This window comes from Mauremys mutica, chromosome 2 (genome assembly GCF_020497125.1).
Source record: "Mauremys mutica isolate MM-2020 ecotype Southern chromosome 2, ASM2049712v1, whole genome shotgun sequence".
NCBI classification, from domain to species: Eukaryota; Metazoa; Chordata; order Testudines; family Geoemydidae; genus Mauremys; species Mauremys mutica.
In genome coordinates this window covers 27321023-27348502 of record NC_059073.1, presented here as the reverse complement: position 1 = coordinate 27348502, position 27480 = coordinate 27321023, and the positions used below count along the sequence as shown (strand labels likewise).

The 27480-nt window shown below is 39.2% G+C and overlaps 1 protein-coding gene across 2 annotated transcripts in view; it reads right to left on the bottom strand.

Annotated features, from left to right (window-relative positions):
* Window positions 1–7980: 7980 nt before the first annotated feature.
* Window positions 7981–27480, bottom strand: part of TAF2 (TATA-box binding protein associated factor 2) — a 100607-nt gene continuing 81107 nt past the window's right edge. For both annotated transcript variants that reach the window (XM_045006158.1, XM_045006159.1), the window contains exons 24-26: window positions 24563–24715; window positions 24061–24166; window positions 7981–9634 (exon numbers count right to left, since the gene is read on the bottom strand). In XM_045006158.1, the coding sequence (XP_044862093.1) occupies window positions 9369–9634; window positions 24061–24166; window positions 24563–24715 (525 nt within the window). In that variant the 3' untranslated portion in view covers window positions 7981–9368. The remainder of the gene's footprint in view (window positions 9635–24060; window positions 24167–24562; window positions 24716–27480) is intronic.

The following is a 27480-nucleotide window of genomic DNA, read 5'->3' as shown; positions in this document are numbered from 1 at the left end:
TAAAATGTCTCTGAGGAGGACCAGGGCCAATAGGAGAGGAGAAAAATATCCTCTGATGAGAGTTCGAGGAGTCTCTGAGGTTGAGACCGATGGACCGGTGTTTTCCAGTGATTTGGCATGCATAGGATCCCATCTGGAAGATGTTGGAACCGCTGAATGGAGGTCCATTGTACAATTCCCAGTCAGAGCCAGTGGAATCCGATTTTTTGGTCTATGAGATGGAGACATAGACGGTACCATCAGATCCTTCTTTCTTGCACCTTCCCTTCCTGGATGGAAGATTTATGAGGGTCTAATTCTTTAAGACCCATGCACGAGGACTTACCCTACTTGAACCAAGAAAGGGAAGGATCCGTTTTCTTAGAGGCAGATCTGGATGGCAATCTATTTTTATGCCTATGTTCATGTCCCCTACTTTCATGATAGAGTTTTTTAGGCTTTACAGTTGTGGTTTCTGCTCCAGAGCTTGTGCTCGCAGAGGTGCTGCTCACTGTCTGAGGTCTCTGTACAGGTGGTCTCCCCTGCCCGGGTCCGACTGGGGTCTCACGGCCTTCAGCAGGAGGTGTTTCTGCAGATGGAGCTTTCATCCCTCACAGGTGCAGGGAGGGAAGGAGTGGTAGATGCTGCACTTGGCAGCACTGGTGTTCAGCACTGATGGAGAAGGAATGGGGTCAAGAGATAGGGTTTTTAAACCCTGGAATTCTGGGTATAGTCCTCTGCAAAGAGAATCTGTCTGAGATGGTGATGAACTAAACAACTATCCTAGTTATTATAAAACAAAAACAAAAATACTAAAAACACTGAAAACTCTAAACACTAAGTCTAAGTTTACTAAAAGCTATTTACAATAGATATATTTACAGATTCTGAAGTAAAGGAGAACTGTAACGGACACAGACAATTCCAACTCAGGTCATACAGCGGTAGGGGACAGGAGGAGCGGTTGCTGGATCAATAGCAGCCCCTCCCAACTAGCTCAGCTTCAGCTTTGCCTTTTCTAGATTCACCTTTATCCTGGCACTTAATGGAGGCTCCGCTTATGGCTCACAAGAGCAATTAGTCTGCCCAGACTTTCAGGCTGAGCATATGCCTCCCTCAGTTGGCCCATTCTGCCGAACTGCTGTCTGGCCACTTTTCTGGTTAAAGGGGAGCTACGAGCTTCAAGGCCTCTGCTGGCAAATCCTTGAAGTAGAGATGAAGTGAATCGAAAGTACTGGTATGGACAATGATGTTTTAAAAGAAGTGGCGAGTACCAACCATACTATGTCAATTACTTAATATTCTTATGCTTTTGGCATTAATGGCAGTGAGCAGACTAAGGGCAAATTACACTACAGCACTACATTGGCACGGCTGGACCGATGCAGCTGCACTGCTGTAGCTCGTCCAGCGAAGGCGTGCTATGCCCATGGGAAAGCGGTCTCCTGTCAGCCTAATTACTCCACCTTCGCCAGAGGCGGAAGCTATGCTGGCAGCAGAGCGTCTCCCACCGACATAGCGCTGGTGTGGACAGAGCTTACGTTGCTGCAACTTGTGTCACTCAGGGGAGTGTCTTTTCCACAGTGCAGGCTGGTGTTTTCTGCACTTAGCTTGACCCTGAACAATGTCTCAATATATTTTAGTTCATTGACACACTCCCAGTGAAAATGTGTTTCTCCATTCACTTCTCTTCCCCACTAGCAACTCCAGCCTTGAGTTCCCTGGGTTTCCTTTCCTCACTCCTGTCTTTGTACCATTTTCCACACCGCAAGGCAGATGGATACTTCCTACATGTCAAGCCCTCACCGTCTTCTCAAATGGCTATTCCTCACCACCTCCCCAGCCCCATTTCTTGCTACTTGCCTACAAGTGAGTTCATTGACCCTTTAAAGAAACATCAAGATGTGCAGACTGCCATTGTAACCACACAATCTTATTACTGTGTAATCCTCATTCTTTATCATTACAGTGCTTAGCGAATGTGCAACATGCCTCAGGTAGCATGTGACCGGGATTCCTCACCGAATTTGGTCCGCTGGTTGGATCATTAATTTCCCTGGTTTGGGACAGGGAAATCTAAAGTACTGTATAAGTGCCAAGCTTAAATCCATGATGTTTATTGAGAAATAAGCTCGTCTTAGCCATCTGACCACCAGGGTGTCTATCATAGTTTGCAGAGTACTGTTAGTGAACTGAATGTAAACTTCAACGTTTAGAGTGCTGGGTGGAAACTATGAGCAAAGAAACTGCCTCTTGTTTGATTCCTGAAGTGTTCAAGAAAACAGGACTGCCTAACATTCCTTGTAAATAAACAAGATTGCATCAAAGAAATACCTGACTCCATCACTGATTTCTCCTTTTAACAGAAACAATCTGTAAGACAGCTATTGTAGGCTAACCACTCAGGTTGAGAGAGACAACAATACTTTCAAATGCATTTGAAGTTAGCAGGCATTCAGTATATATTTAGACAATAGTGGAATTATAGGCAAAGCAAGGGTTGTCCTTATACAAAGGCTAACCTATTTAATTATTGGATGAGGTAATTATTTGGGTTTTGCATGCATGGTACATCACTTAAAACTAGATTCCTGAAATACAAGCTTCTTTCAGAAAAATTGCAATATCAAATTTAATTAACATTATTATAGGCCAGGCTAGTATCACTGCCCTTTGTTACACTTCCATTTATAAGACCTCCCCCTTCACTTCCAATAATAAGACTGTTTTCAATTGCTTGTAACTTTGCCAAAGTTTCACTGTTTGGTCTGAAATTTTCCTTACCAGGTTTCTGCTTTGAGCAGAATTTTTGGGGAAAAATCTCAGCTCAAGCAGTTCATGCATTTTTGAAACTGAGATTAGAGAACTATGTTGTTGTTCTTCAAGAGCTGGTCCCTATGTGTATTCCGCATGTGGGTACGCGTGCGCTTCACGCGCCAGAGATTGGATATTTGTAGCAAGTAGCGTCCACTAGTTTGTGCTTGCGCAGTTGCCCTCCTTGTGCTATGAACCAGGGGCATAAACAGGAGCGTGCCTCTCCAGTTCTTCCAGTGTTTATCGCTAGGATATTGATTGGGAGTCTGGTGACCCCTACTGGAGCAGGGATTTGGGTGAGCCCTGAGCAAGTATACCATTTATGGGAAAGTCTGATCTCTCCATGCACATTACAGCAAAACCTTGGTTACGTTTTAGCTAGATTTGAGGTGAGACTAGTGTAGCAAAAGCACCTATTACATAAGCAATTGTGGATTAGTGAACCAGGTGGAAAGTTGATTAGATTTTTTCAATATAATCCTAAATCATGTACATTTGTCAGCTTGCCCACTTCCTAACATTTCTTCATAAGTAATTAGGGGGAAAAAAGAAAACGCCCAGCTGTAACTGTTTAACAAACTGCTTACACTTTTGGAGGATAGATCCCTAAACTTAATCAGGGCATTGCTCTGCAAGTGGCAGAGCTCTTCTTACACTGTCATTCAGGGCTATTTAACCTCTATCACCCTTTGTTAAATCTGAGTTCTTCCAGCCACTGAAAAAAACCCTGTCAGTTCTAAAAAAAAGGATACAAAATATTTGTGACAGTGCAGCACAGCCTATCACGACCCTGTTCTTATTCACAAAGGTGTTTTTCTTGTAATTAAATGGTTACAATTTTGTGGAAAAGAAGCTTCAGCTGTTCACTCTGTACTGTTCTAAGTTTTGGTATGTCCCTGTAGATTTAGGATTTGAGCATCAAACACCTGAAACGTATCCTATCAATTTTCCCACTTGCTACAAGGGCCATTCCCTCAACTTTGCATTTGCTAACAAGCTTACAGAAACAAGCAATCCCAATTATTTTAACTGTAAGCCTTTTTCTCCCTTCCCCCTGCCCTCCTTTGTCTTAATTTAAGATTGTAAACTCTGCATGGCTGGCCCCCTATCTTTCTATATTCTGTAAAGCATCTGGGGCACACTTTAGGTGCTATATAAATCAAAAAGGTTTCTATTTTCAAAAATCTTGGCCTTAAAACTGAGGTTAATGGGAGTTGTTGGGTGCTCAGCACTTTTGAAGTTAGGCAAGTGCCCAAGGATGCACTTAGCAGCCCAAAGTTAGGCTTCTGTTTTTGAATATTTAATGCAACTTGTGCACCCCATGTGACAGAGAGCTCAAGAAATAGACCTACTTCAAAGTCGCCCTGAATGCCTGTTGTTGGCCTGAGGACTCCGACATGTCAAAGGTGGCCTGGAATTGTATAAAAGACTCTTGGGTCTTGATCCTGTCATCTCAGATCTGCTTGAGGTTTCATGCAGGGGAAGCCTAAGCCACAAGGACTGAAATCCCAGTTCTGACTGGACCGCCCTGAATAGAAACATTGGACTATAACCTTTGAACTATTTCTGAAAGAACTCTTTGCATCTACAAAACTCACCATCTCTGCTGCGAATCTGAATCTCGATTGACTCATGTCTGTATGTATACTGTTCTTTTAACCAATTCTCTCTCCTTTTTTTTAATACATTTTAATTTAGTTAATAAGAATTGGCTGTAAGCGTGTATTTGGGAGAGGTCTAGAATATTCATTGACCTGGGAGGTAATGTGTCCAATCCTTTGGGATTGGTAGAACCTTTTTTATATGATGAATAAGATTTTCATTAATCCTCATATCTGACTTGGGTGTCTAGGTGGAGGCCTGAGGCTCGGTTACTTTAAGGGAACTGTGTTGTTGGCTTATAAGGTATAGAAGCTGTTGTGTGCTGGTTTGGAAAATCTAAGTATTGGAATATTCACCAGCTTTGGGGATTGTCTGCCCCATTCTTTGCAGTTCACTCTGAGTGACTGGGGAGCCAGCTGAGGTCACAGTAATATATTAATGCAAAGTTTTTTCTAAAATTGATTTCTGGCTCACTTGTGTATATCAATATTGGCATAAAGCTATAACACATTAAAAGTCTAAGATAAACTATGTAAGAACAATTTATTTAAATAATATCTGACACTTATTGAGGACATCAGAGAACCTTATAAGAATACAAAATTTATATTAAGTGTCCCTGGCTTATTATGAATGAAAAATCATTATTGTGGTTTCAAATTCTGAATGAGACAACAGTATATAAATATAACTTAGTTAAAATAGTATTCAAATCATTAATATTCACCTTCACTATTTTAAGGGTTATACGTGATATCTAATGTTGTGTAAACAATGTTCACGTTGTTACTTTGAGTGGATAAACTGTGTTAAAGAAATTATGGAAATACTGATAGGACTAAAGTGCCTTATGTACAGGTCACATACAAATAACCTATGACTTTTTTATGAATATGAAATAAATGTAAGTAGCCATTAAAATATTGTAGTCTTATGCCCTAAGGTGCTAGACCAGGGATAGGCAACCTGTGGCACATGAGCTGATTTTCAGTGGCACTCACACTGCCTGGGTCCTGGCCACTGGTCCGGGGGCTCTGCATTACATAAGAACATAAGAACAGCCATACTGGGTCAGACCAAAGGTCCATCTAGCCCAGTATCCTGTCTACCGACAGTGGCCAATGCCAGGTGCCCCAGAGGGAGTGAACCTAACAGGTAATAATCAAGTGATCTTCTCCTGCCATCCATCTCCACCCTCTGACAAACAAACAGAGTTTAGGGACACCATTCCTTATCCATCCTGGCTAATAGCCATTAATGGACTTAACCTCCATGAATTTATCCAGTTCTCTTTTAAACGCTGTTATAGTCCTAGCCTTCACAACCTCCTCAGGTAAGGAGTTCCACAAGTTGATTGTGCACTGTGTGAAGAACTTCCTTTTATTTGTTTTAAACCTGCTGCCTATTAATTTCATTTGGTGACCCCTAGTTCTTGTATTATGGGAATAAGTAAATATCTACTTTCTCCACATCACTCATGATTTTATACACCTCTATCATATCCCCCCTTAGTCTCCTCTTTTCCAAGATGAAAAGTCCTAGCCTCTTTAGTCTCTCTTCATATGGGACCCTCTTCAAACCCCTAATCATTTTAGTTGCACTAGAAAAGGTTCAGCGAAGGGCCAGTATATCTTTTTTTGAGATGAGGCGACCACATCTGTAAGCAGTATTCAAGATGTGGGCGTACCATCAATTTATATAAGGGGAATAATATATTCTCCGTCTTATTCTCTATCCCCTTTTTAATGATTCTTAACATCGTTTTTGCTTTTTTGACTGCCTTTGCACACTGCGTGGACATCTTCAGAGAACTATCCACGATGACTCCAAGATCTTTTTCCTCATTTGTTGTAGCTAAATTAGCCCCCATCATATTGTATGTATAGTTGGGGTTATTTTTTCCAATGTGCATTACTTTACATTTATCCACATTAAATTTCATTTGCCATTTTGTTGCCCAATGACTCATTTTAATTTTAAATGAAGCTTCTTAAACATTTTAAAAGCCTTATTTACTTTACATACAACAATAGTTTAGTTATATATTATAGACTTATAGAAAGAGACCTTCTAAAAACGATAAAATGTATTACTAGCATGCGAAACCTTAAATTAGAGTGAATAAATGAAGACTCAGCACACCACTTCTGAAAGGCTGCTGACCCCTGAGCTAGATAATGTAAGATGGCTTACTGTTGTTCTCAATATTAATCTTAGAAGTTTACCTTGGAGTATTGTATGGGCTTGGATACGAATTTGCTATACAGAGACAAGAATCAAGTCATGTGCAAGAGCTTGCATTATGGAATCCCTTCCCCACAACCACAGGACAGACAGAAAAGGTAACAATTAACTGAGCATCAGACATTGAAATAAATTGTGTAGTCTTTGCTCTCGCTGTGTTTATGCGCATGCATGCGCGGACTCATGTTCATGTATATATTACACATGTAAGAGACAGACACAAACATGTATACATATATATTTACACACATATATATGCAACATGCACACATGCATTTTCAGTGCTTGAGCAAATGCAAACCTACCAAGTCAAGCATTTTCCCATATGGCCCAGGTAGCAGAGCCCTATGGATTAGGACAGTTTACAACTTTGAGTATCAGAACCAGACTGTACAAAATGAACTGTATGCATTGCAGGTAACCTGTAAGATTTGAATTTACAGGAGATAAATAATCCAACAACCAGGCATCGCACTGAATCACTACACATTCAGCTTTTAATGTTGAAGGAGAAAACTTCAAACAGTTGAACACTGAATAGTTATAAATTACAAAATTGCAAACTCTTTGGGAGCAAGGACTATGACTTTCTATGTCTGCATACAGTGTCTAACACATTTGGGGAGCAACCACAATTTAATTTTAAAGAAGGGAAAACAAACACATAGATGTTAAGCAATTTAATCAGACTCAAACCGATAAATATGTCACAACTGGGATTAGAACCCAGGTCTATTGACCCTCAACTCTGTGCTCATATCACTAGAGTGCTGCTTCCCTTAAATGTAATCACAATCCCACAAATACCTTTCCACTTTGTGTGTCAACTCTTAACCTGTGGAAAAACCATCTGAAAACTTCCATCAAGCCACTTCAAAATCTTTCCTTCTTAATTCATGCCAGCAGAATATCAGTCGACAGTGGCTAGGTGTTATGTTAAACTGTACAAATCGTGCTTGTGTTACCTTGTCCTTCCTTCCCCACTTCACCTGTTTTTTTCCCTGCTGCATCATATCATTAACTAATATTATAAGATTTTTGGGGATCTGGTCTTTGCTTAGGGTTCCTCAATGCTAGTGGCAATATAAACAAACATATCCCTTTTTGTATATTGGTATTTCCAACACCAGCTCTCCAAAGTCTGTAACAGCAATATAATTTTAAAGTCTCATAAGTAAGGCCTAAAAGCAACAGACTAATCTTAGTAAACCCGCATTAAGGACTGTCTGCTTTTTTCCCTCTTACCCCCTGCTTCTTGATGCATTGTTTTCCTACAGAATGCAGATAATTTGTTTCTGTTCAATGGTACACACCAAAAATATGACAAGATCCAACAGCAGGTATTTCATATAAAAGTGTTTATTGGGCAGGAGAGGTAGGGGGGAAACAGGCTGGTTTTTAAAAAAATCCTTCTTGGGTGTTTTTGAACACTTTTTTCCTAGATGTAGCATCATTCATTCTCTCAGGAGTCCTTTAACAAAAACATCTGAAAATAAAATATTTAACCTAAATACAACCATTTTATAACAGAAAGCTGAATAAGATGCAAAATCCACCCAACAGTAGTAAACTGGTACATGAAAATAAAAACATAAAAAACCCTACCTCTACGTACAACTAAGGAGAAAATATAAAAAGAAGCAGTGATGTTTTTACTTGTATTGCCAAAAATTTAAAAAACTGAAGTTTTAAAACAAAATATTGGCTGGGTGAATTAGCATAACCAAACTGCATAAATCACAGCTAAAGACATCTGAATTCACTCAACTTTTAAAGTCTCAGACCTAGGTTAATGCAGTAATATATTTTTTCCTGTAGATTCATGAACTGACATTGTAGACTACTTCCCAAGTAAATTCACTTTAACAGGAGTATATTTTTTAATGTATACAGATTTCCAAAATGTTTTTAATTTCAGCAAAAGTCATTTTTTCCAATTTCATCTTACTTAATGAAAAAACTGCCTTTGCCAAAATAATTTACAAATTTTATTGTATTTTAAAAGCCTGATTAAGGGCAAAACATGCATTAAGTTTTTCTGCTAAAATTACAGAAACATAATTGCAGAATGCGATTATATTCGAAGGGTCGTGTCCATAATAAAAATCTGCCGCTTAAAAGAAGCTTGGAACTTTAAGAGTTTAGTATCTGAAAAAGGCAAATATTCTATGTACTATTTTTAAAACGCTGACATTACACTGTAATGGTTAAAGCAAGAAATAGCTCAACTGAAGAAGATTATAGGAAAGCCTTTGTCTTCTCAGGAGGTCTATGCTTGGTTATACAATACTGTCTTGGAAACAGTGCTCCATCAGAGGTCTGGCAGTTGGCTTCTGTTTAAAACATACTTTGCCTCGTAACATTCATCAAAGGCATAAAACATAATTGAGTCTGGCAGTACACATGGACAGCATGATGTTCAGGGGGTTGCCAGTAGACATAGGGTCCTTATATAAAGAGCTGTTTTCTTTGTTTAAAAGGGAAAATGAGTGGGAGGTGGGGAGAAAGAAAAGGGGAAAAGAATCTGACTCAGAACCATAAAATATTTTTTTGAATCCAATTCAGTTCAACTACTGAATATACAAATAGAATATTTCAAATTTGGATTGTGACACAGCTTCTGAATTGCTAAGGCAATTCATGCTTTCCTATTTTCATAGAAAAAGATAGAGGCTTTAGTTATATACATCCTTCTAAATGCTCTGGGTTGAGTTCTAGAAGTGCTCACTTCAGTCCGAAAGTGATGGAGAGCGAATGGACCGTCCACTGGCTGGGCTGTTGGAGAAAGTGAAGGGCTCTTTCTCTTTTTCTTTGCTGTCATGTTTATGTTTATGCTTATGCTTATGTTTATGCTTTTTCTTCTTTTTCTTGTGCTCATGGTGGTGGTGGTGGTGATGATCACTGTGTTTTGAGGAAATGGATTCTTTGCTGAACACAGAGAGTGGAGCTGCTGGCACTGGAAGCATGTTCAGCTCTAGTGAAGACTGTTCTTTACCTAAGACAAAGATACAATTGGAATTTCAATTTTTACATTGTGATAAATTATTAACTCATAATTTAACATAAAAAAAGCTGTTGCTGAAATATAAACTAGTATCTACATGTCTCCCTCCCATCATATTTAGTATTCTAATACACTCTATTAGTACACTGGTGCCATTACCTTCTGGTATTCCTAGACAAGCCTATAAGCACACTGACAGTTTCCATATTGTAGACTTAGTTCTTAGCAGTGTAGGTGGGATGTGCTACTCCTTGCTTCAAATGGTATAAATGTATCCCAGATGACTAGTGACTATACTGCTAAGGAACTGCAAACATACCAATTTCAAGACACCAATTTTCCAACATAAAAGTTCAAAGACTTAATAAAATGTATGCAGTGAACAACTAGGGTGCTTGTGAAAAATTCTGGATATAACAATAGATAATGGACAACAATAATAAAACCAATGATTGGTACTATTAAGAAGTTAAATTTCCTGTACGGGCTGATGTCAAACATTAGGCTCTGTATACAAACATGGATTTTTTGATGCTGAACAGTGGAAATAAGCTGATTTTTCAAAATAAGTTATTTAACATTCAAGCATTTCCTCTCTCTTCTGAATAATACAGACATTCAAAGTCTGTCATCTTTAATAAACAGAAATCTAAATTATACTAATAGGATACCAATATTCTTTACATATCAGGATTTTACGTATTTAAGCATACAGGAATAAGACCTCCAAGTAGATACAGGCCTGTTTCATGAACACAACAAGTCTGTTCTATATTCTGAAAGTTTCTTTTATCTGTAGCATTTTACAGAATTGGATAAATATTGTAGATTGGTCTTCCCAGGGAACCATGATTTGCTCTCTACCCACTGCAAAGGCAAAACTCAGTGTAACTGCCTCTGTCTTGGTACTCCAGTTTTCTTAGAAGTCAAAACATTTCAGGAACCAACTTGATATTTTCTCTCAATATGAATGACAATCATAGAGAGAGTTAAAAAAGCTCAATCTATTTAGTATATCCAAGAAAAGATTAAGAGGTGATTTGATCACCACCTATAAGTACCTACACGAGAGAAGATTACAGATAATACACTGTTTTTTAATCTAGCAGAAAAAAGCCCATAAGATCTAATGTCTGGAAGCTGAAGCCTACATGCAGGATAGAAATAAGGTGCAAACTCTTAACAGTAAGGATGGATAATTAACCATTAGAACAATTTACCAAGGGTTATGATTTGATTCTCCATTACCTGAAGACTTGATGCCTTTCTAAACAGCATGGTCTAGCTTGACCCCTAGATACGGGCTTGATGCAGGAATTACTCGGTGAAATTAAATTGCTTATGTTATGCAGGATGTCAGATCAGATGACTACAGCGGTCCCTCTGGGCTTAAATTCTATGAATCTATGAACATTTTACAAACTTTAGCCCTGAACTCAGCAGAATAATATATGCCTTACTATATTTGTTATCAAACAAAACCATGTAACATCACAATTCAAAGCGACTTTAATTTCTAATGTACTATTAACCCTATTATGGTATATACATGACACATGCACACGCTAACTAAGACTTAATTGCTGACCTTAATGCATATTAGCCACATCACTTTTTACTCTACCCTGGACAGGTGCAATCCAAATCTGTAGGCCACTTGCCAGTTTACTGCAAAAATAGAAGAGACCGCTTCATGACTGTACCTGTAACCATTCTTTATTTCTAATAATCTTAAATCTCTCAAAAGACCTTCCCTCTGAATCTACTTCCACTTCCTGAACACATTCCTTTCAATTCTAGCTACTTTTTAGGCATCTAGAACAGCATGGTTTCTGCCCCCAAGCTGCAAGCGTGCTGAAATACCCATTATAGTGAACCTATGAACCTTAGCACAATGAAAAATGAACACGTCTGCTCAAGATATTAGAATATACTAGAACACCACGTTATGAACAACTAGTTAAACGAACCATATTTCCCAACCAGCAGGAGGTGGCAGAATCACGTAACAACACTGGCATCCCTTCACATGCTGATGCCTTCAGTGCATTAGAAATCACTTTGCAGTGGTTTGAAGGACAAAAAGAAAATGGTGCATCATACTGCAACTTATTCACTACTGTCATTTTGAGATATTCAATTTATAAAGTTTTTGATTTTATGAATTCCCCAGTCCCAATTAGTTCATGAAACATGGGTAAAGAAGATTACGCTTTTGTTTACATTGCCTTCAGTACACAAATATTTTACATGCACACAATGTTGTATACAAATATTTTATTTGCATGTTACACTGGCAAAGTATATCATGTATGTTAAAGGTTATTTATATGAACAATTCTATTATCACAATACACACTAAAATAAAGAGGGTATCAGATGAGCCCAATTTATAGACTTCAGCACCGACTAACTTGTAGGGGAAAGAGATTTTCAGATCCACGGTTTTGTTTCTGGCTCACCTCTAATATTGCATGCTGCATCTCAGAGGGCTAGATGGCACAGCATACAAAGCATCTCTGATACCAAAGGATACTTCTGATTCTTCCAAATGTGGAAGGGGAAAGGAACAGAGCAAGTACCGGAGGTAGTATGTTAATACTGATAAGCAAATGGCAAACGTCCCTGAATGATAGGTCAGTGCTCCCCTATGAGAAAAGTATGAAAGACTAGCTGAAAGGTGCAGCATCTTCAGGTCTCTGTCTTATTTTTCTGAGTTTGTTTTTATTTCAAAATAGTAGGTCTCAAGCTCTTATGATTGCAAAGAAAGCCTTCAAAACATAAAGCCAGTAAAATCGTTTCAGAAACAAATATCTGAGTTTGCAGAGAGCCTATCCCATAACAATAGCTCGGAAGTGTGAACTGACATTTATTTCAGTGAGTGCTAACTCAGATTTCAATGATACTTGAAATATCAACATTGTTAACTATATCACTGCTCTTCAGAGCACGTAAGAAACGATCTACACCAGCATTTCCCAAAGTATGAGTTGTGCCCCTTAGGGGCAGAGGAAGAATTAAGGACTAACCAAGGAGGAACAGAAAATGTATATATTAAGACTTGTATGCCTTTAAAACCACATGGTAGGGAACGACTGGCTTCATTTTCCAGAGAAAGGGGCTCACCTTTCAAAAGTCTAGAAAACACTAAGACAAAATGACCTTCATTAATCTGATCACTGAACTGACCATCTAAGTGTTAGACTTCAAAATTAATGGCATCACTAATTTTTTCCTTCTTCGGTTGACCCAAAAACCTATATATTCATGGTTTTATCTGCCAACAACTTGAGGGAACCCCACTGATGATCATAATGCAATCACCAAAAACAACTGGGGACTACAGAAATAAGCGCAGATGGCACAGATTGCACCGAAACTTTGTATACTGTGATACAAAAAAGGAAATCAAGGCTGATTAGACTAGCTCAAATCCTTTCATACACTGTTCTTTAAATACATTCAAAACGGAGCCAATTTGTGCCGCAGTTCTTGAATCTGACAACATTCACTTCCTTCACACAGCTGCTTCATTGACAACAGATGTTTTTCAAAAATTCCAACAGCATCAACTCCCCAAAAGACATGATATTTGATACTGCCAAAGAGTGCTTTGAAGTCAATACAGGCATCATAAATGTGTCACAAGAAGTCTGCCCAAGTGATTGAAGTAAGACATCTGTAAAATGGACCTTTGTGAGGGATTAGAACATCTACATTAGGCATTGACCCACCCTAGAAAGAAATCAATGTTGCACAAAAAAGATCACCTTTTCATCCCCAGGATTCCCTATGATTAATGCTTACAGGAGGTCTGTATTAGCAACCTGCCAATCCGGGTGAGGAGGGCTAAATAATAATTATTTTTAAGGCCATCAATTTTATTTCTATATTGGTCAAAGGGGAATTGCTGCAGGGAGACAATGCAATTTCTTCTCTCATGGAATAAGAATTTGAACCTGTGTTTCCCACATAATAGCAAAAACCAGTAAAGAGCGGGAGAGCTCATGAATTCACTTCTGAAGTGGTTACTAGCATTCCTTGAAACAAAATATACAAATTCGAATCCACTTGGCATCTTCTTTTGTTCTGGATGTGCAGATTCCAACATAATTATTAGCTTTTCTCTGTTCCAACTAGTTGGGTAGGTGTGTAGAACTAGATGAAATTGCCAAATGAGATGAGACTCCTAGAACACCTAGTTAGTCAAACATAACGTTACAAAGACTGCCGAGATATGATGCAAGAGAAGTAGCACAGATGGGAATACAGACTTCATTTTAAACTTGAATATTTATTTTATATGGGTAAGCTTTATTTTGATAAGCTTTAATCTTTTTTCTATCAAAATGAAAACTTTCAGAAACAAGCTGTTTGACTTATGTCCTAGCTCCTAAATATAAAGATTACTAAATTGTCTTGTTTGCGAAATAATTACAACATCTAGTCATAAGCTGTCCAACTTATTTTTAATTTTGCAGATGGATGAATGTTGAGGGGCTCTTAGGTTGCTAGGGTTATTTAAATCAGTTTTTATTTTACTTTGTGCTGAAATTTTGTAAACTGGTGACATAATATATCTCAAGAGACCTCAGAAAAGGCCATGACAACTTCCTCAAAAGTAGTCTCCTGTTCTGTATTTTTATATTTTGAGGAGAACTGCAGACTTACAACCTCTGTGCTACGTACAAGTGAAATCTTTTTAAACTTGCTGGCTTAAGTCAGACCTTTCCCGTTTGATGTTTGCTGAAGATCATCTAATTAGCACCTGATTTTTTTGAACGCTTTGGAAGGTGGCACTGGAAGGCAGAGTGAGCAATGTTCAAAACCATAAGAATCAAGGGTGGGGCCAAGAAGCCTTCTGGGTCAATGAGCCACCTGAGAGATGACTGACCTTCCAGAATCCTGAAACTGATCACTCACGTCATCAACAAAAAAGCTATGCCAGTCTTTGGACAGTCTCTCCCTGCACCCGAAGAAAACCCACTAACAAGAAGTGCTGTGTCAGCAATATCACTATCTGGCTCCTCAACCACAGTTCCAGCTCCTATTTCATACGAGCCCAGAAGACCACAAAAGCTGAAGAGTTCATAATTCCCCTGTTTTCATGTTCTTCCATTTTCATTCCTGTCTTTTGTTTGTATTAGCTGGGATATGTCTCAACCCTTTTATTCTATAAACTTAGGGTGTGGTTGTATGTGTGCAACTGTGTAGCATCACCCATAAAGTCCACACAAGAAAGGCACCAGAAAGAGAGTTCCCCAAGTTTCTCCATGCCATAAAACAAAGCCTCATAAAAATACTCATTAAATAAAGCGTGTTCTGTCTTCAGTGGGTCCTAAGAATTTAAAGCTGGCAGCTGTGAACTGCCAAACAAGAGTTGTCAAACTTCTGCTTATCAAAGGGCTCTTTTAAGGCCTGTAATTTCTCTGCACAGGAGAGGGATGAAAAGGGTTACTCATCACACAAGAATTGAAATCTAAGGAGGAAGCTTTGTAATTGACTCAAATTGTGGTTCAGACATTAGAACATTCGGTTTCAGTATTTGACTGACCTCGTAAAATTCTTTAGTTGGGATTTATAGCCAAACAGACAGCCACATCCTTAGAGCCCTTCTTAGAATAGCATAAGCATTATTTGTTGTATTAATTTGGTGATTTAACTAATTTGATTATTTATTTCCAAACCAATACTGATACTAATTTGGTAATTTTATCTTGATTTAATAGTTGTATTTCTTTAATTTTAGTTTAGTATTATTAACAATAGTTTAGGTTTGGTAATAGGTTTTCTTGATTTTTTTTTATATTTTGTTTGTTTAATAGCTTTATTAAAATTTATAAAAAGATAATGAGCCATATTTCTTTCAATAAGCCAAGTTGGTCCAGAGTCCTTGAGGACCTGTGTGGACATTAGTTTGTCAGCCTAAAAGCCTGATCAGTCCCCTCTAATTACCCTAGAACAATAAATCATTCTCTCAGTGAAATTAACAGTTGCAACAGAATACGTACGTTTTCCTGGCACAATGTATGTGTGACTCCCTGTAAGACCACAGATGAATGTCTTAGTCATATCGTGACTTTTATCTCGAATGTTTATGTTATTGTTATAGCAACTTTCACACACTTTCTTCTAAAGTACCTGGAAATGCCATTCTTCATGAAGGACAGAATGGATATTAGCTCAATATACATTATGCTATTTCAGTGCTATACTGGCTCCAACAGAATCTCAAAGCCTAAAAGCCACCTGTCTGGAAACAAGCATATTTTAGATAATAAAATTATCCTATGCATTTAGATAATATGTATTAAGGCTAGTCTACCACAATTACAGAAAATGTTTCCAGCTTAAAAAGGCTAAGCAAAAACAAGCCTCTGTCAATGCTGCTATCATGTTCTGAATAACAAGAATTACTGCATATACCTACCTGCATTGTTAAGTACGTTGGTGTAGTGCAGGTGATCCTGTCTCCCTGTAGTGGCTGATCCTTGTGACTGTAACAGCATGCTATTTACTCACAGCTGACTGAGGGCTTGTCTGTCTACATGGTGTGTTAGTGCACAACAACTGGAGTGTAAGTTCTTGTGCATATCAGTGTATTGTGTGGACACTAAGGGCTTGGCTGCACTGGAGAGTTGCAGCGCTGGTGGAGGCTTTACAGCGCTGCAACTTAGTAACTGTCCACACCTGCAAGGCACATCCAGCGCTGCAACTCCCTGCCTGCAGCGCTGGCTGTACACCTGGTCTGCTTGGGGTATAACGAGTGCAGCGCTAGTGATGCAGCGCTGCTCGTCAAGTGTGGCCACACACCAGCGCTGTTATTGGCCTCCAGGGTATTAAAAGCATTCTGGGATATCTCCTAACTAAATTACTCTCTTTGTTTTGTTATGATGCCTCTCTCTGTTTTGTTGTGAACTCGGGGCTCCGGGAGCTGCTTATCTAAAAAACAAACACAGCTCTTGTTTGCTGTGATCAATCTGTAACTGACTGTGATCAATCAATTGAGATAACCCACTACCTTGCTGTGAATGAGGCAGGCAGGGGGATGAATGCTGTTTGCTTGAGGAGAGAAACGGGGTGGGAGAGGAGGAGAAAGGGAGTCCATTGGAGCAGCTGCTTATCTGATCTGCAGGCTATTTGCAGTTAAGAGTGAATGAGGGGTCGAGGAAATGTTCAGATTTTGAAAGGCAGGGAGCTGACACAGTGTAGGCTCCAAAAATCCACTCTCTCTCTCTCCCCCGCTCCCTGTCACGCTCCACCCCCCCACTCTTTTGAAAAGCACGTTGCTGCCACTTGAACGCTGGGATAGCTGCCCATAATGCACCACTCCCAACAGCACTGCAAATGCTGCAAATGTGGCCACACTGCAGCGCTGGTAGCTGTGAGTGTGGCCACACACCAGCGCTTTCCCTACACAGCTGTACGAAGACAACTTTAACTCCCAGCGCTGCACATCTGTAAGTGTAGCCATGCCCTTAAGTTCTCTAGTGCACCTTAACATAGTACGGGCTATATCAACATGCACTAAGGAACTGTTAGTGCATGCCAGCAGGGTCCACACAAATCAGTAAGCATGCGACACGCTGGTGCCCACCCACTAGAATTTACACCCCAGTTGGTGTGCACTAACATACTGTTACGGCAAGCCCTGAGTTAATTCATTTGCTCAAGTAGTACGGATCTGTACTCTTGATACAGATCCCAGGTTGAATTTCCACTGATAACCATGGTGTCTGTACACATGCAGCCAAGTTATGTTGAATTTCTACATCAAACTGATCTTCAATAGACAATTTGTAACAGTGCAGAAATTTGTAGTTCTTACCACAGACTCAAGTATATTGTCATAAATGCATTATTTAAAAATATAGCTAAAGTATTTTCCTTCTATACTTTGAGGCAATATTTGCTCCACTCTATCACAAGTTTCAAATAATTCCAGCAACTTTTCATTTTCTAGCTAAATGAACCATGTTCTGAACTGTTATACTGGTGATAAACGGGAATGGGGAAAAATATAAATGAAGGTTCAAGATCACCAAATGTAACCTGGTGACTAGGTTTCTAACGCATAGCCTGCAGGTAGAACTTATGTGGGCCACTGGATAGGAAAACAGTGGTTTACAAGAACAGCAGAGGGGCCATTTTTATTATTCTGGAGAAGTGAGGGAGTCAATAGAACTTATGACATTTTTCCAACAGGGTGTGCCTTTTCTAATAATTGCTACACCTACTTAAAGTGCAGTGATGTCAGGAGAGTAACTACCAGTACATACTTTGCTGCTTTTACAGAACCAGACTAACACGGCTACCCCTCTGATACGTGATACCAGTACATAGAAATTACATCTTGTTACTCAACAGATATGCTCCTTATATGCTTTCAGAATCTCATCTGCTTATTTACTTTTTATTTTTGCAGAGTCAATACAACTAAGAGAAACTGAACTGCATACTATTGTTATTATGATGGGTGATGATGTGCTGAGCCAGAAAAGCTGAATCCAGACTGAATGTGCAGGGATCACATTTAGGAAAAAAAAATGTTTTACTTCTAAACTTATTTACTTCAGTTTATAAGTAAAGTGAAAAGTAATTAGTCTGGAATCACTGACACAAATGTGCAATCCTGTGATACAATTTTTACAGAGACTGATTTTAGAGTATGACTACACTTTAAGAGAAGTGAAATATGAAAGTAAATAGATTCTATTTTAAGCTTGTCTGATGTAAAAGCTAATACGACTGAAAGGACTACCTAATACAAAGGACACTTTTCCACATGGAATTAACCCATTTCACCAAATTCATCTGTGCAATATAGTGTATTAGTCACTTTGCAGTCTTAAATGTGACATGAAGGCTGGTGTTTACATTGGAAAGAAAGAGTGCAAAGTCTTGAAATTTTTGTGATCTTTTAAGACTGACGGAGGAACATTGCCACTGTTCTTGATGATTTAATAGCAAATAAAAATTCTGTTTTTCATATTAGAAATCTGATCTTGAATGACTTCAGATGCTCAGAAAAGGCTTCTATTGAGTCTCTCAAAGCTGCTGTACTTAGGGAAGAACTATAATTAACATAACAGCAAGTTTAAAAGATAGTTCACATACAAAAAAAATTAAACCCAGAAAATTCAAGTAAGATACATAGAAGCATTCATGGTTTGAACAGCATAAAAAAATTCATTATTGTATTTAGGGCATTTTTAACATATGTTTGAAAACATTTTCCAAGTGAAGCTGAACTATGAAAGGTGCTGTAATTAATTATAGCATTAAACACTGAAATCCTATTTTTTCCACAGAATAGCCAGCTGTAGTGCAAGCCTCCCTTTACTATCCTGGTTGTGGGTCTTAATCCTGACCTCGTAGGGCCACCTTTATGGGTAAAAGGATACAACAGAAAGCTTGTAAAACAGTAATATAATAAAGAAAATCAAATGTACATGGTTTTCTGTAAGACACAGTAACATGGAGAAATTTGTGTTTCAGTCCAATTTATTATCCTGTGGGGAAATCAGTCAAAAAGCATGCTGAATATTACTCACAAATAGATATGGCAGCATTCAAAGCCAGAACGAACTCTCTTTCCAGCTGCTATTTACAAAGCTAGAACTGTGTTTGGCTATTCCCTAACGTTTTGTAAGAGCTGATGTGAGTCTGACCCACAGCTCTGAGGAGAGGCTGTGTATCGACTAAGACCTCACTATTTTTTCAGGGTACCTTGGTTTGGAGATGACATAAGAATCCTGATATCTACTAATAAGATGCTCTATTTTATCACCTCCATCAAAAGCCATTTCAACACCATCAACAGTTCAAGTATGCTTACTCTGTGCCAGTCCTGCAATAATTCAAATCATTCTGAAAGTCCCCTGAAAATCTTGGCTGTAAAGACTCATTGATATCTCTGGAAAACTGTGAAAATTGCATTTGGAAGCAATTCTATTTAGATATGGTATGTAATTTCCTTATTTGTTTACTATTTGCGCTCATCTGCCCTTATTGCTCAGCTGAACTTCATATGTCTCTGTTTGTACCAAAAAGAAGAAAAAGGTGAAGTTTTAAAAGCAAAGACTATTTTAAATAAAACTGTCCCTACCAGTATAAATCAAGGAAGAGAAAACAAGAAAAAATATGCTAAGATCAAACTGTCTCAAAATACAGTATTGTATGCAGTGTAGTTGTAGCCATGTTGGTCACACGATATTAGAGATACAAGGTGGGTTAGGTAATCCTCACCCACCTTGTCTCTCAAAATACACTGATTTTTCAAAGGCTTTTAAGTGAGTTCCATGCACTTTCAGAGGCAAAGATAATGTCTGATTTCTCAGTGACCTAAGAAACGAAGTGTATTTAATCTGTGCTAAATATACAAATAGCAGGGCTAAGTGCGTCATTCAGCACATAATCTCAGATTAACATTTCTGTCCGTTATAGAACTATATAAGTAATGGCCAACTGGCCCTCGTTCTACTCTGATTCAGAATACACTCATTCTGAACCTCAGCACACTTAATATGGAACAACATTAGAGCATGGAGCTGGCTGACGGAGAGTCCCGTAAGTCCCATTTGTGAACAATTTGGCACAGTTTTGCAAAGTTTCTTGTTTATGACTTTATACCCCATAGTAAGTAAAATAATAGAAAATGAAATGTTGCAAAACATCACACAGAAGTTATAAATACCAACACTCAACAGATCAGCTTCATATGATAATGAGTATTGGTGGTAGCTGACATGCCCCAGCATGCACCATGCTTTGCAATAACAGCAGAAAAGGAGGGATGGATAATGCCAGTCTATAAAAAGGGGAATAAGGACAACCCTGGGAATTTCAGACCAGTCAGCTTAACTTCAGTAACCAGAAAGATAATGGAGCAAATAATCAAGCAATCAATTTGAAAACGCCTAGAAGATAATAAGAGATAAGTAACAGTCAACGTGGATTTGTCAAGATCAAATAGTGTCAAACCAACCCAATAGCTTTTTTTGACAAGCTAACAAGCCTTGTGGATGGGGGGAAGTGGCAGACATTCAGGGATCATTTCTATAGTTTGTAACTAGAGAAGTGTTGGTGAAAATATCTTGACTTTATTAAGGCTTCTGATACTGTCTCACATGATCTTCTCATAAACAAACTAGGAAAATATAACTGAGATGGAGCTACTATAAGGTGGGTGCATAAATGGTTTGAAAACTGTTCCCAGAGAGTGGTTCACAGTCACGAAGGAAGAGCATATCAGGGGTCTCGCAGGGATCGGTCCAGTGTCCAGTTCTGTTCAATATCTTCATCAATGATTTAGATAATGACATAGAGCTTACACATATAGTTTGTGGATGACACCAATGTGGGAGGGGTTGCAAGTGATTTGGAGGATAAGATTAAAATTCAAAATGATCTGGACAAACTGGAGAAACGGACTCAAGAAAACAGGATGAAATCCAGTAAGGAAAAATGTAAAGTACTCCACTTAGGAATCAACAATCAATTGCACACAAACAAAATGGGAAAAGGCTGCCTAGGAAGGAGTACTACAGAAAGGGATCTGCGGTTTATAGTGGATCATAAGCTAATTATGAGTCAACAGCATAACACTGTTGCAAAAAAAGTGAACATCATTCTGGGATGTTGTGCACTCACCTCTTGTGAGCGCCTCCTGTCGGCCAGGTGCAAACCTGCATTCTTTCCTTTTCTTCGCACCTCCTGTTGGCCATTGTTCTCATCAGGCAGGTCTTCTATGGCTCAGCCCTCCGGCTAAGTCACCCAGTTAATATGCATAAACTAACCCCTTTTGGAGTAAAAGGTCCAACAGGGCAGGCCTGTTTCTGGGCTCAGTTATCAGCCCCTTCTGGGCTAGCTTTAAGTCTGTCCCTGTCCTGTTGCAGAGCAGTGCCACCAGGGCTTCATCCCTGCAGACTTTTTGTATCAGCAGTTCTCACTGACCCAGCTCTCCTCTCCAGCCAAGTCACCTCTCAGGTTCAGTCCCCTTCTGGGGGATTTCAACAAATACTTGGCTCCTCTCCAGGATCTTCAGATCTGTCCTTGAGCCCTTTAAATTCTAGCCCTTTTCTTGGGCTTCTAAACAACACTTGTCCCCTTTTCAGGGCTTTGGCCACTCTGCCAGTAGCTGGTGGTGGGACCTGGGCCCACCCACAACTCTGGGTCCAACCCAGGGACCCCACAGTAACACCACATGTTGCTTCCTTTTGATAGTTGCTGGTGCTGCACTCCCTGGGCCACTTCCCACGTAGTCCCTTCCACTTCACCCTTACCACAGGGCTGAAGTTCTCTGTCTGTTCCCTGATTGAGCAGGGTCTCTCCCAGGCCTCCTTGCCTGGAGACTTTTACAGCCTTCCCGTCCTTCCTAACCCTTCTGGTCCCAGCCAGTAACGGAACTGCTCAGGCCCTGCAGCTTCTTTTATCTGAGCCTACTGAGCTCTTGATTGGATGCTTCCCTGCAGCCTTTGTAGGCAGCCCTGGAGGATCCACCTTTTCTGCTCTTTCCTGGGGCGGGGTGTGGTAGGACTGTGAGGCCTCCAGCAGGGGGCCTCAAAGGGCCTGGTACTCCCCATCACAGATGTATTAGCAGGAGTGTTGTACGCAAAACATGAGAATTCTTCCACCTACTTCACACTGATAAGGCCTCAGATGGAGTACTGTGTCCAGTTCCGGATGCCACATTTCAGGAAAGATGTGGACAAATTGGAGAAAGTCCAGAGGAGAACAATACAAATGATTAAAGGTCTAGAAAACACGACCTCTGAGGAAAGATTGAAAAAATTGGGTTTGTTTGAACTGGAGAAGAGAAGACTGAGGGAGAACAAGATAACAGTTTTCAAGTATATAAAAGGTTGTTAAAAAGGAGGAGGGTGAAAAATGTTCTTGTTAACCTCTGAGGACAGGACAAGAAGCAATGGGCTTAAATTGCAGCAAGGGCGCTTCAGGTTTGACATTAGGAAAAGCTTACTAGTTATCAGGGTAGTTAAGCACTGGAACAAACTGCCTATGGAGACTGTGGAATCTCCATCACTGGAGGTTTTTAAGAACAGGTTAGACAAACATCTGTCAGGAATGGTCTAGTTATTACATAGCCCTAATTAGAGGCCCTTCCAGTCCTACAAATTTTATGACTAGCCATGACACTTCTCTTGCACTTATATGCTTACTGCCCTTCTATATACAATACTTTAAAAGGTAAACATTGCAAATCACCTTTCAGAGTTCAGCAAAGTTATGGAAAAAATATTGGTAATTATTTATGGGACATGCTAGAAGAATGAGAAAACAGAGATTAACTAGTGTTGGCCAGTTACTGAATTTCTCTCTGTTAATGACAGAGAAGGGAAGTTTAGTAGGGAACTTTGCTTAAGTTTTTCAAGAAATATCTAAGGATAATACTTAGAGCAAGGGTCCCGAATGGGGTCCCCGCGGGCGCCATGGCGCCCACCGGGGCATCCATGTGCGCCCGCCTACTGGCTGCCGGACAAGCAGCTGCCGAAATGCCACCAAGAAGCGGCAACGTCAAGAAGCGCTACCGCCGAAATCCTGCCGAATTTCGGCGGGATTTCGGCGGTGACGCCTCTTGATGACACTCCTTCACTGCGGCATTTCGGCGGTGATCCCTCTTGACGTTGCCGCTTCATGGCAGCATTTCGGCGGCTGCTTGTCCGGCAGCCACGGTCCTCAGCAGCTAGTCGTCTGGAGTCTGCCCCACGGAAAAGGTTGGGGACACTGACTTAGAGATAAAAATCCAGAGAAGAGGAGTAACAGAACTCTACAAGATAATTGTCTAAAGGACAGAAAACAAAAAGGTAGTCTCAGATGGAAACTTTTCAAGTTTAAAACAGTCATAAGTATCTCTGAGGCCAGTTTGAGTGTTTTTATTACTAGAAGTATTCCAGTTATAACTTATTCAGATTGGCCACACTATACATTTGTTACTAGAATACATTGGCTTCTGCTTTATTGTTCTATGTTTTTTGTAACCTAATACAGTCAGAAACCAACTTTCCCAAATCACTGACTGGGTCTATTTTAATTCTCCCTAACTTTGTTTTTCTGGCTTCGGTTTATTTTATTATTTTAATTCACATTTTTTTTCTAAGCATAACATATTTCCTTACTAAGAAATGTATCAAAAATATACAACCAGAACACAGTAATATATATTTAAATGAACTATTCTTGAATACCCAATGACATATAAGACTCACAGAAACCATTCTACACTCGCTTTTCATCAACCCTCAAACGTTTACTAAAGTGATTTGGGGGGGAATCATAGAATCATAGATTATTAGGATTGGAAGGGACCTCAAGAGATCATCTAGTCCAACCCCCAAAGAACACTTTCACTGGTTGAGACTCATATACTATCTGTGATCTGCAAGTTAACCTATTCATACCTGGTGTTGATGGTCTCTCCAACATATTCAAATGATGGTAGATAAAAGCTTGACTATCATGAACAGTGTCCATATCAATTTCCTCCTCTTCCTGAGAGTTTGAGAACTAAAACACCAACAAGAAATATGTAAAAATAAGGTAATATTAATAATTAACTCTAACAGGTCTTATTTTTCTGGGGAAAGGAAGCAAATTTTTGTCACTGATAATGAACAAAAATGAAGGAATATATAATATAGAAGTCTTGCTCATGATCCTTCTTTCTAATTTACAGTGGAAACAGCATGAACATTTAGAACATTAATTGGTAGCTTCACTCCCTGCCAGCCAATAAAGAATCTGATGGGAGATGATTTTGCCAAAGTAAATCACAACAACTACCTTACACATATGCACAGCATGCTTTTTCTTAGGCTACAGCTGTTAGAAAACTCAGCAAAAGAGTTTACTGTTATACTAAATACCCTACATATTGTTAAAGTTGAATTGCCATTTTCTTACTCTGATTTTTAGTTTAACTTTACTGTCTTCATTCTTCTCTGGTATCTGCCCTGGCTCCAATGGGGACCCAAGTGGCATATCAGCCTTCCTCTTCACCCCTTGCTGATGAACAGAAACGCTGGATGCTGTTTCTTTAACAAGGTGATCATCCTCCTGAAGCAGATTAAAATTAGAAGACAGCAAAAGCATATTTAAATCTAAAAGTGACATAATGGTTGAAAACACACTTGAGTTGAAGAGAATCTTCCCCGTAGTTGAAGCAAAAAATATTCCCTAAAATCTATCATGGACTTGTGCCAACCTCTCTTACAAACATAGTTTCTCTTTACTTCAATCCTTGCTCCCTCTGCATATCTAGAACTGGCCTCTCTTCTGTCCCTTCTCACAATCATGGTACTGTTGGTGCGCAACATATCCCTGCAGCTCCTGAAAAGCCTTCCTACATATATCTGCCTCACTAACTCTCCTCATTTCAAATCTGAGTTGAAAATTATCATAGTTTCTGATCTAAACAAGGGACTTAGATTAATCTTCTTCAGAGGTAAAATTTAAAAGCTAACACTAATTTTGTTGTATAAAAGTCAAATATAATGTTTATGTCCTTGATTTCCTTTTAGATGTCATACTAGCTTTTCTCCAAAAAGGAGGTGTGTAAGACCCCTTTGAAAATTACTGCTTAGATTAACCAAAATAAAGGTAAGAAGAGGAACATGAAAATAAATGTATAAGTCTAATGAGTTCCAAACTACACAGTTACAGGCATTAAAAAGGAGAAAGGCTTTCCAAAGTACAATGAAAACACAAAATAAAATACAGGAAAAGACAAACACACTTACAGAAACAGACACTAGCCCTTTCTAAAACCTAGACAAAAGTAAGGCCTACCATAGCCTTTTCTCCAAACCATTAGAAGTATCTACTACTGTACTAAGGTTGTGTACCGCTTCTGAATCAGGGGTGTCCCACACCAATCACGTGGCTATAAATGCATGCTTTCTAGAATTAAAACTTCTGCCTTGGAAACTTACCTCCTCCCACAGCAGATTCCAGAACAACAATAATTTAACAATTCTCATTCTCAAACAATTCATGCTCACAGAACATGCAAACCTCAAAAGACAATCTAGTCAACCTAGATATGCTCTAGTATCTGTCAGAAATTCTTTTTACTTCACAAAAATATATTTTTATCCTTGGTCAGGCCTCTTCATTTCATGTTCTATTATTACTCCTAACACTATTTAAGTCTGTGAAACATTCTGGATGAAAGTTTGCCTGAGGTGCTATCCAACTTTTGTACAGTATTATTCTGTTTGAATTTCACAAAGAAAACTAAATTAGCATCAGTTTAGGGTGATTTTTTTTGAAAATGAACACAGCCAAATTCTGGGAACCGAGAAGAGGCTACCTAGCTCCTTAAAGCAGGAAAACGCATAAACACCCAGAAATCAAGGTATTGTGTGTGCTGTAGGCACATCTAATAACAAAGACACATATTTAAGCAAGTTTCACAAACAACAGATATAGCGAAATGATGTCGTTTGCTCACACATTCTTCAGAGTATGCTGCTTCCAAGTATATTACAAACTAATGGCCACATCTACCTTTACATAGACATAGCTATCTGCTCAGATACAAGCAAAAAATGTTACAGAGGCGTTTATAAATAAGGACATTCATGATGCACATCTGAGGACAGAAACTAGTTATATGTGAATAAGTAAGTGTTGCACAAATGTTGGTAACTTTCAGAGGCAATTCAAAGAATCTCTGATGATCCACACATTAACACTGAATTTCTGCACTCATGATAATTTTATTCTCTAAAAGCTTTGAGCACAACTCTTACTCTAAAGATAAGGACTAGAGAAAAATGGACTTTTTAGTGAGAAAAAATTCTGTATTTATTTCCCATTACTCTGAATGTATATGTTATTTTTACCCCCCCGGCCTGGTCTACACTGGGGGGGGGGGTCGAACTAAGGTACGTGACTTCAGCTACGTGAATAGCGTAGCTGAAGTCGAACTACCTTAGTTCGACTGACTTACCCGTCCTGACGCCGCGGGATCGAAGTCCGCGGCTCCCCCATCGACTCTGCCATCGCCGTTCGTGGTGGTGGAGTTCCGGAGTCGACGGGAGCACGTCTGGAGTTCGAACTATCGCGTCTAGATTAGACGCGATAGTTCGAACTCCGAGAAGTTGAACTCTCCGCGTCGACCCGGCGGGTAAGTATGGACCTACCCTAAGTGTGCTATATGCCTCAGAGGGAGTAAAAGAACAGGTTCCTATCCCAAACTGCTTACAATCAAATTTTATACATGACCAGTGATTTACCTTCCGCCTACTAAGTTCTCTCACTAGCACTTACTCTTATAACAGTTGATTTTTTTTTTAAATTAACCTGTCACAAAAATAGTTTCCTCTTTCTCTACTAAATGTTGACTTTTCCCTCCATAATTACATCTGCCCAAGGACCACTTTAGGCAAGATTTAGTTCTGAACTAGTGGCAGTTTTTATATTAAAAATACATGACTTTAAAATCCAACATCCTGCATCTTCAAAGGCCTAGAAATGGGATCTTCATGCCACTGGGAGGAGGACTTTTCTAGCTTCCCAGTGGGACCACATACTTGAAAGGCAAACAATATCAGATTTTAAATCTGACATTTTTAGATGCTTCTATGAGTCTCTTGGAGCCATGTATTCAGGTGTAGTTGGACTCAGGGGAACTAAGGCACTTGGTTTCTAGATGGAAATATTTAAAAAAACACTCAATATATCCCATTTTCATGCTGATAAAAATCTTTATACCACAGCATCACAGGTTCTGTGTGAATCAAGCTTACGTCTTGTAAATGATACAGAAACAGTTACGTTTCAGAATGGATACAAATGAGGAGTGAGTGTGGGCTCGG